The 10,806-nt window shown below is 36.3% G+C and overlaps 1 protein-coding gene across 1 annotated transcript in view; it reads right to left on the bottom strand.

The window, feature by feature from the left end:
• Positions 1-9,458: 9,458 nt before the first annotated feature.
• Positions 9,459-10,806, bottom strand: part of EMB (embigin) — a 44,655-nt gene continuing 43,307 nt past the window's right edge. Inside the window, exons 9-10 of the mRNA XM_029940915.1 lie at positions 10,300-10,354; positions 9,459-9,697 (exon numbers count right to left, since the gene is read on the bottom strand). Of these exons, the coding sequence (XP_029796775.1) occupies positions 9,680-9,697; positions 10,300-10,354 (73 nt within the window). The 3' untranslated portion in view covers positions 9,459-9,679. The remainder of the gene's footprint in view (positions 9,698-10,299; positions 10,355-10,806) is intronic.

The following is a 10,806-nucleotide window of genomic DNA, read 5'->3' as shown; positions in this document are numbered from 1 at the left end:
TGAACATTTACTCTGTTATTTTGCATTTGCAGCTATGTTTTATAAATGTAAAAGGTTTTGATTCCTTGATTATGGATTTATTTCCAAAAAAAGCATTTTTTTTAAGTCAGCATAAAGCTCAATTGCTCACATATGGTTAGGCACAATGATGATTTAATATAATTTCCATTTCTTACATAGATGCAATAGCTCAGAAAAAAAGATACGTACACTCAGATGATCTTTCTCAAGTTTGTACATAAATATTGTCAACCAATCAATGATGGGAAGAAAGTTATAAACATGTATTGACATTTAAACAGGAATAAGAGACAGATTTCTTCTTTCCTGGCATGGACTATCAGGTAAATTACAATCTGCGCTCATGGGTTTGTAACTATCCCTATTCTTTACTTTTTCACCAGCTTGTAGCTGACCTTTTAGGTTGATTTTCTACCTGGACCTGTAATTAAAAAGCAAACATTTCTACCATATTCTTTTCTGGTTCTAATCATTTAATGCCTACTCAATCATTTCAAACATTTTTTTAAACATTTAATTTGAAAAAATTACAGATTCATAGGAAATTGCAAAGATAGTTCAGAGAAGTCCCATGTACCCTTAATCCTCTTTTGCCCAAAGGTTTTATCTTAGGTAATTGTAGTACAATATCAAAAAAAAGGAAATTGGCATTGGTATAATGTGTATGTATAGTCCAATGTCTTTTTCACATATGTAGATTCATACAACCACCAAATACAAAACTAACGGATCATCACAAAGGTCTCCTGAATGCTACCTCTTTGTAGCTACATCTCTGCCCTTTTCCAGCATTGCTAACCCTTAAGAAACACTAATTCGTTCTCCATCTCTATAATCTTGTTATTTTGAGAAATGTCATAGAAATCGAATCAGACTTTTTGAGATGGACTTTTTTTTTCACTTGGCATTAAGTCCTTGAAATCTATGTAGTTTACATGTGTTAATAGTTTGCTCCGCTTTATTGTGGAGTAGTATTCTGTGGTTTGAACATAGTGCAATTTGTTTAAATAGTCATCTATTGCAAGGCATTTTGGTTGCTTGCAATTTGACGCTTATTAAATTTAATGCTGCAATGTATAGTCACGTACAATATTGTGTCAACATAAGTTTTCATTTCTCAGAGATAAATGCCTAGGAATGTGATCACTGGGTCAGATAAGGAGTGTATACTATTTTTAGAAACTGCTACACCAGAGTATCCATACACCTCCACAAGCAATGTATGTGAGATCTCATTTCTGTGCATCCTTGCCAGCATTTGGTATTATCAATATTCTTTATTTCCACTATTCTCATATGTACATAGAATAAATCTTAATTTGCATTTCCTTAATGACTAGTGATATTGAACATCTTTGTATGTGCTTATTTGCCCTCTATATATTGTTGGAAGCCGGTTTGCAAGGCCTCCCCCAAGGTGGGGACCAATGTTGCCACTCAATTATTTTTGCTTCAGCATCAACCCCCAAGGTGCCTTGTTGACTGGTATCAGCGGTGACTTGTCCCCTTATCCTAAAATACGCTAACTGTACCTTGTGAAGGAACTTACTATAGGAATTTCTTCTTTTGTGTTTATGGAAGCAAATATTACATTTCCTGAGAAACCTGTTTTACTTCCCCTCAAGAACACAGGCTACTGGGATGCCTGGGGGGCTCAGCCGGTTGAGCATCCGACTTCCGCTCAGGTCATGATCTCACAGTTTGTGGGTTCGAGCCATGCATCAGGCTCTGTGCTGACTGCTAGCTCAGAGCCTGGAGCCTGTCTTCGGATTTTGTGTCTCCCTCTCTCTCTGACCCTCCCCTGCTCATGCTGTGTGTGTCTCTCTCTCTCAAAATTTTAAAAAAAAATTTTTTTAATTAAAAAAAAGAAAAGAAAACAGGCTATTGACCCCTGCTCACAAAGAACTCTTGCCTTTGCTATGCTAAAAACACAGCCTTGTATTTGAATGCTGAGGATACCTTCCTTCCCCATATGATAAGCATCTAAGTCACCTACATCAATCACTATTGATAAAGATTACGCATGAATCTTCTACCAATCTATGTTCTGGGAAGTTTTTACATACCAAAGAATTTGTTGTCAGAAATTATTGTTTAAGGCAAATGCCACTTCTGCTTTGTACCCTATACATTTTTTTCATAAATAAAGCTAGCTCTCAGGTCAGTGCAGAGATGCCTGCCTGGTGAGCAGAAAGAAACTCTTGGCTCTTTAATCTCTCTCGTGCCAACACCGTCCATCCTTCAGGGAACCCTGGACCTGCTGGAGCTGGATTCTGGTAAGATATCCTCTTTGCTGAAATATCTTTGTTTTTTGCTCATTTTCTGTTGGGTTGTTTTGTTTCTACTACTGAGTTTGGTGAGTTCTTTACATATTCTAAATATGAATCCTTTGTCAGATATGTGATTTGCAAATATTTTCTGCCAGAGTCTAATTTGTCCCTTAGTCCTTTTAAGGGGATATTTTGCAAAGTAAAATTTTTTAATTTTGATGAAGTATAAATTTTTTCTTTTATGGATATTTTTTGAAGTCATGCCTGTGCACTCTTTATACCAAGCCTGAGGTCCGAAAGATTTTATTTTACTTTTTCTGCTAAAGGATTTATAGGTTATTATTTTCATTCTATCACTCTTTTTAAAAATTATAATAAAGGGTGCTTGGGTGGCTCCGTTGGTTAAGTGTCCGACTCTTGCTCTCAGCTCAGGTCATGATCTCATGGTTTGTGAATTCAAGCCTAGCACTGGGCTCCATGCTGACAGTGCAGAGCCTGCTTGGGATTCTCGCTCTCTGCCCTTCCTCCACTCATGCATGCACTCTCTTTCAAAATAAATAAACTTCTTAAAATATTGTAATAAAATTACCATGAATAAAGAATACTTACCATCTTAACTATGTTTAAGTGTACAGTTCAGTAGCATTAAGTATATAAACATTGATGTAAAACAGAGTCTCCGGAAGTTTTCGTCTTGTAGGACTGAAACTCTATACCCACTAAACAAATCTCCCTTTCCCTCTCCCAGCAGGAGATGACCAGCTCATGGCACACTTTGCTGTTGGGCTCTCTTGAGAAGGATGAATTATTTTACCAAACTTAAATTTCCTGTGACTATAATCAATGGAAAAACAATCCGTTCTTTCTACTGAAAATTGAAAATATACTTTCTTTTAAAAAATATTTATTTTAAGAGAGAGAGAGAGAGAGAGAACCCCAAGCAGCCTCCATGCTAACAAGAGGCTCTTTCTCACTAACTGTGAGATCATGATCTGAGCTAAAATGAAGAATCAGACATGTAACCAACTGAGCCACCCAGGCGCCCCAAAAATACATTTTCTATTACTTAAATCCTTAATTCTGAGAACATTTTATTGAATTTAATTGCATATTAGACATATTCTTAGAGTTATATGCAACAAAAAGCTTTTTTAAAACTTTGCAATACAGACATCTTCTGTGCTATTTACATAATACAGAAAGGCATTACTGATTTTTAGATATATTGGATAAGAAATAAAATATTAAAATTATTAGGAAATACATCTTAATAAATCCATGGTCCTTGATTAAAAAAATAAAGTTTATGGTCAATTTTTTATCTTAAGAGATACAAAAGCAATTAACATAATCATATTTTGTGATATTTTTTACCATTAAATACCATTATAGTTAATTACATATGTACTGGCTAATGTTTCCATTTATCAAATAAAAGAAAAACAAGAATTTGTGCTTTCCCTGAAGCAAATTACAAATTAAATAGCAAAATCAATTTTTATGACCAACTGTTCTGAAACATATAGATAACACACCAAAATAATATGATTTTAACCAATATCCTGTAAACAAATTTCCCTAGCATTTTCTTATTTTGAAAATGAGAGAGTAGGAAATATAGATGTTCCAAGTTAACCATGTGCTTAAAAGTAATTTTGACAATCCTATTCACGAGTGATCTCCACTGATTTTCGAAGTAAATTTTATTATAGAAGCATAACCAGGCATTCTTGATTCATTGACAATCACACAGATATTTTTATGATACATTTATCATGAAGATAAGCAGGTCCAAAGAATTTCCCAGTTCATTTCACAGGTTATCAAAAACAAGGCTTTCTTTTCCAACTTCTCTTACAACTGTGAATCATACTTTTGAATGATAAAAAATTATTGTAATCACATTACCTTTGGAAAGTAATATATCATTTAGGCTTACTAAATTGTCTCATAATAGGCATTTCTCTATAGTGAGTCTCACCTGATATTTTCTAAAGATAGTTCTTCCCCTGACCTTGAATTTATTATTCAAACTTGCTACAGATGTTAGTGCTATGCCTAGGCTAGAACATTCATAAAGTACTTAGTTCTTCCTTATAGACTAAAGATGTCATCATATGGGTCCATTTTCTGTCTGTTGTCCTGGTTGAAATGATACATAGCGCTTTCTTTCATTCTCAGTATTTGGATGAGACAGCTAATGGTCACACTACCTACTGAGAAGTAACATTAGGTGGAGGGGGGAAGACTCTCCAAGGGAACAGAAGGGTCACGATTCCCCAGCACCACTTGCAGGGACACAAAGATGCCATAGCACAGATCGTATAAGCCTCGAGAAGATTGTGGTGCTTATTTGACTGACCATCTAAGAAAGTAAAAACAATTTTTTAATGTTTTATTTTTGAGAGGGAGAGACAGAGCATGAGATGGGGAGGGGCAGAGAGATAGAGGGAGACACAGAATCCGAAGCAGGCTCCAGACTCTGAGTGCTCAGCACAGAGTCCAACGCAGGGTTCGAACCCTCGAACGTGAGATCATGACCTGAGCTGAAGCCGGATGCTCAACTGACTGAGCCACCCAGGTGCCCCTAAAAATTTTTTAAAAAGATACTTGATATAGATAATAGCCTCATTTTCTAAGACACATGTAAGTAGAGGCTAAAGCTGTTCAACATAGTTGTTAAACAAAGGCTCCAGAGAAGGACTCCTTGGATTTCCACCCCAGCTGCAGACACCAGCTCCCCACACTTCAGGTTTCAGCAAATGGTAAGAGTTCCTGTCACATAAGGATGTGAGGAGGGGATTCAAGGGGGCCACACCTTTCAAAGCATTTAGCACAGTGCCTGTCACATGCTGAGCACTCAACAAATGTCAGTTATTACTATTTAATAAAATTAAATATTCTTAATGAAGAACTCAATTGGGCAAGTAACTCACCATCTAGATTCAGTGCAAATACATTCCTAAATATCACAGAATAGAACATATGTAGTTCCAGTTTTCTTTTTCTCTAGATAGGATATAGTCGAAGTTAATTTATCAGAATCAAATATATTATGTAAATATATGTAATTTTAGATTCCAACAAAATTGAGTTATTCATCTATTTTTCATTCATCCAATAAATATTAACTCAGAGCATGCTTTAAGTGGGTCACTGTGTCTTTTTTTTTTAATGTTTATTATTTATTTTTGAGAGAGAGAGAGAGCATGAGCGGGAAGGGGCAAAGAGAGAGAGAGAGAAAGAAAGAGGGAGGGAGACACAGAATCTGAAGCAGGCTCCAGGCTGAGCTGTCAGCACAGAGCCTGAAGCGAAGTTCAAACCCATGAACCATGAGATCATGACCTAAGCCGAAGCTGGACACTTAATGTATTGAGCCTGTGCCTTTTAATTAATACTGGAACATATACTTGAAATTACTCCCACCTGAGGATGAACAATGGTGAGAGGGGGTAAGTTCCCTAATTCACTGACTGCATAGCCCTTTTCAATTAGACAAGTTCATTTTCTATAAGGAAGTATAGTAGATATTCAGTAACCATCTTGTATAAATCTATTTAAATGCCTCAAAGACAGAAGACCTAGGGAGTAAGTCAGCAGAACTGACATTTGTTTCTTTTGATGTATTTGATTCAAGACAAATTTTCAGTGATCAAAACTAAACGATGAAAGCTTTTTTAAAATTTTTTGTTTCTTTTACGGTAACATTTTGAATTGGATTCTGATATACCCTAAAGCACTATAAGGTATTGGCAGGGAAGAGATGTGAGAAATGAGTGGACGGGGCACTACAACACCATGCAAAGGCTATAACTGCCTTTATATTTCTTTATATTTAAGTTCAATACATTATCTTATTAAAATAAAAGATAAAAATGAGATTAACATTCAAACTGTCCATGAAAAATAGAAGACAATGATAATTTAAATACATTCAAAGAGGCTTAAGTTGTACAGCAGTTAAGGAATCAGACCTCTCTTCACTCACTAGATACTAAATCATTATTAAAATCTGATGACACTTTGGTCCTATTACTGTGTAGTTTTCAAAATAATAGAAGCAATGACTCAAAACCATGTTTATCTTTGTTAAAATAATGTGTTTTAATTCTGATGTCACTATTTAGATTGTTCTAAAAATTACAAATTTATGAAATTTGATTTTTACTGATACATTTATCTATTCAACACACATTTTGTGACATCTCCAAGGCGCCCTGTCTGTGGTAGGTTAGGGGCAGGACACAGTAAGAAGATGTTACAGGGTAATAAACGCAAAGAAATGTGGAGTTATTTGATTACATAACGTGGTATATACTTCACTGGATGTGAAAAATCCACCAGAAAATAATACCAGATTAAAGTTTTAAAAGCTAAACTCGAGTCAGTCCGTGGAAAGAGCACAGGGTAGGGGACAACATTCTGCACTGGTTCTCTGTAAATCGAGGCTAAGTCAAGACACTGGAGAGAGACTAGCTATTTGGAAAATTGCAGCATTAAGAAATGGGTGCCCGTGTAGCTCAGTCAGTGGAGCCTTGGACTCTGGATTTCGGCTCAGGAGATCTCACAGTCTGTGAGTTCAAGCCCTGTGTTGGGCTCTGTGCTGGGATTCTCTCTCTACCTCCCTCTCTGTCACTCCCTCCCCTGCCCCCTGCATGTGCATAAGTGCATGACCACATGCTCTCTCTCTCTCTCAAAATAAATAAACTTGAAAAAAAAAAAAGAAATATCAAAGGTGAGTCTGCAGAATGGAAGCTGCCACACTGAGTTAATATAGTGAAATCTGTATTTTAGAAAGATGACTGAAGCAGCAGAGCAAAAAATAGACTTATACAAGATGAGACAGAAGTAGGAAAAGCAAGCCCTTGCTATTGCAGAGGTGAGAGTAGGGTGGGGAAAGCAATGGGTGGATTAATGAGCTACTGAGAAGGGTGAAGAAACAAAGATTCATTGATAATGAGCATCAGTTAATAGAGGAGAAGAAAATATCATAATGAGTTCCAGATTTTGGCCTGAGTATCTAGACACTGAGAAAAAAAGAGAAAGTTACAATGGGAAAAGATTTACATTAGAGCATTAACTGAATATGAAAGTATCTGGGAATTTTAAGACATCATTAAATCTACTTACTCTGCAAAACCTTGTTAGCTGGAAAGATTAATAGAACTTTCCAAGGTGTCTAATATATAAACATAAAGCAGTTTCCCTACTTCAGCTTTTCTGCTTACTTTGAATTTTCAGCCAGCTTACAATTGGTTATTATGAGTTAATCCATTTATCTTCCACATGAGGTTAGTTAACAGAAGCATTCCATTTTTAATTTAAGAGTCTGAAGTAATTTCCCAGAAGTTCCTCCAGAGAGGATCTAAAAAGCCAAAATTCAACTTTAATTTTCTGAGTACTTTTTCTGCTTAACGTCACTGAAATGAATTGCCTTTGCTAGGAGAACTAGCAAGCCTCAACCCCTGAAAATTCAACCTACTATGTAAATATTTCAGATGACCTTACCATGGCGCAGCAATTTTTCTTGCTTGAAAAATATCTTAGCCTAAACAGTGTTGTAAAACGTAAGGACGCATACTGCCTATGAGCTACGAATTGTTTTTTGTTTTGTATATACCCAATCATAAATATACCATTTTGAACCATACTTAGTCAAATAACAAGTCTGACTGAATTTTACTGAATTCAAATTGTTCATGTTAATTAAGTAAACTGATTGGTTGCCGTCATAGAGATATCACCCAAGAGAATTTTATCAAATGAAGAGGTAGGCCAAGACAATGCATGGCTTATGGCTCTGCGACTAAGAAGGAAATGGACTCTGCCATTACTCAGGGGACGTCTAGTTCAGTAAAACGTGTGGGTCCGGTTACCCTGCTTTACACAAAGTACTCTGCAGCAAAGCAGGGAGCAGCTTCTAAGTCACTACCTTATGTGTGTTACTCCTATTAGTGATATTTTCAACATTAGGTAAGATGCCATATAAATTCTAATTTTCATTAACACAATGTTATTATTTTCTTAGCCATTATACAATATAAAGCTCGATGTTACTTTTTCCCCAAATCATTGAAGTCCTCATCTCAAATGTGAGTCTCTAGTCACCAGAGATCATGGGTTTCTTGCCACCATCCCCAACTCTTCCCTCTTGGTTTGTGACTGTTCTGAGCGCTGTTGTACTGGCCTCACTAGCACGAGGGGCACAAGGTTTCACCTCATCATCTTCAATCCAGTCTAGTATTCTACAGTACGGTTTTCATAGTCCATTCAAAGCCATCGATAATTTTTCATGATCTGTTCTATTTCATCTCATTTAGTTACAATAATTTTATGAAATACTTCAGTTATATATGCAATCAGAACTATTCTCATTTTGAAGAAAAGTCTAAGGCATTTGTAACAACAGAGAAGAACTACGCTAGTACCTCTGGATTTCAAACAAAGGAATTGTGACTCCAAAGCACTAACAATGCCTTTTTAAATATTTGGCCACCCATGGGGGTCAGGACACCAGGTACCAAGTCAAAGACGCCAGGAAACCGTGAACCACAGAAGCATCCCTGCAGCAGCGCAGTATTATGACTACACGGACCTTTCCCCCACTGCATCAACACCAGGTGTAACTTATGAAATCCAAAACCCCTGGCATTTAAACAATGCTCCACGTAAAGACTGAGTCTCTTTTGTGATGCTTTTTCACACGTTTATGTGAAAGCAGTGGAGAGGAGTGAAACAAAGGTTGGGAGGCGTGCTTTTGTGGTGATGGGAGATTTGGGGCAAGTATATGGTTATATTTCGTTGCCTTAAGCTGATATATATGGAGGAAAGGGTTTTTCTTGTGGAAGTTTTAAATTGTTAGTAAAGGCAGAAAGTATTCATTTCCTAGTGAAGATGGGTTTTCTTTCCAGTGTGACAGAAGGATGAACATTGTATGAAAATTCTTACAAACATTTCTATACATAGTAAGCATGATTAGGAAAAAAACCTTTTTTTAAGGCAAATGGCAAAGGCTTTCTCATTAATGAATTCTTTGGTTATAAACAGGTTTGAATGACATCAGCTCTGTGTAATATTAACTGGTTTTGCTGGTATCCGTTCTGTGCGTCCCTTGATGACCAGAATGAAATTAATTATCCTGGATTATAGCTCATAGAACATATTTAACATAATTTACCTTCCTTTAATGTAAAAACAATTACAGAATGAAAATGTATCTTTAGATCCCAGAGAGCATATATTATTACAAAGCTACTGTTAAGCAATATGTTGCATACATTTTTCATCCTTTTAAAAACAAAAACTCAGATGTTCTTAACAGGAAGCACAAATAAAGCTGAAATACAAATGGTACATCTTCCTGTGACTCTCGACGTGATGTTTCGCGTTCATTGGCTCACAGATTCCTGAGTTAAATAAAGCATAATGAACCATAATTAGCATGTCCTGATCATTCCAGAGCTACTTATCACTCTAGCAAAGCAAAAAGCGCTAGAAAGGAGTGATCCACACCACTGCCAAGACCAACAGTATCTATCCTAACTACTGCGGAAAAAAATGTTCATACACTATGAAAATTTTGATTCTAATCAGTAAAGAAAATAAGCTAATACGGATTTGTTCATAGTGCCAAATATATAGGAGTACATGAGAATAAAAAAGGAAAATCCAGAAAACCTATGAGAGAAAAAAAACAGGACTACATGAAAAGTAGTGAAAGGAACTAGCTAGCCCATGGTGAGATACACACACACACACGCACACACACAAACACACACAGTGCAGCAGACTTACTTTTAGATTGGTTGCTACATGTTCTCTGATAGAAAAAAGACATCATTTATTCTTGTAGAACTATAAAGTTTCTCCTATAATATTGTAAACAAGCATATCCAAGCACATAGTGAATGATTAGGTCTTGTATGAAACTAAACTAATGTGGCTGGAATAATAGTCTGTGTAGATAAATTTTACCTTTTATTTGGAATATCCTTTGGAAGTAACTTACATTTTTTCTGTGCCTGGGGGCGTTATTTTCTACACCATTGCTATCATCTGATTTCCTGTATAGAAAACAAAAAAGAAAACCACTAGCTTTTTACATTACATAAAATCAAGTCAGTTTACCGTCTATGCCATGGCCATTAGGTTAAAATGTAAAAGGTCAATACAGACAATTCATTTTTCCTAAAAATGTTTTGCTCAAAATGTTGATTTTTTTACACCATTGCTAAGAGAAGCACTGTTGCCACAGACGACCATGACCAAGTCCTGTTTACTTCATGCAGAGGGAGAAATGCTTCTCGCCCAACATGAGTGAGGACTTGGTTACGTGGCCACAACTTGTGTGCTGTTTTGAGGCCTGCAAGATGACGGCCGGTCAGAAATTCAGCCAACACGTAAGAGATGGGTGCTATAATCAAATGTTTATTACAGTGAATTAGAGGCTAAACATGGTTCTCTGTGTACCGATGTGCATCAGGGCAAGACCACAAATGTGGGCTTCAGATTGTTA

The sequence above is a fragment of the Suricata suricatta genome, chromosome 6, assembly GCF_006229205.1.
Source record: "Suricata suricatta isolate VVHF042 chromosome 6, meerkat_22Aug2017_6uvM2_HiC, whole genome shotgun sequence".
NCBI classification, from domain to species: Eukaryota; Metazoa; Chordata; class Mammalia; order Carnivora; family Herpestidae; genus Suricata; species Suricata suricatta.
Note: the sequence above shows the minus strand (reverse complement) of the source record. Positions and strands in the feature narration are given on the sequence as shown.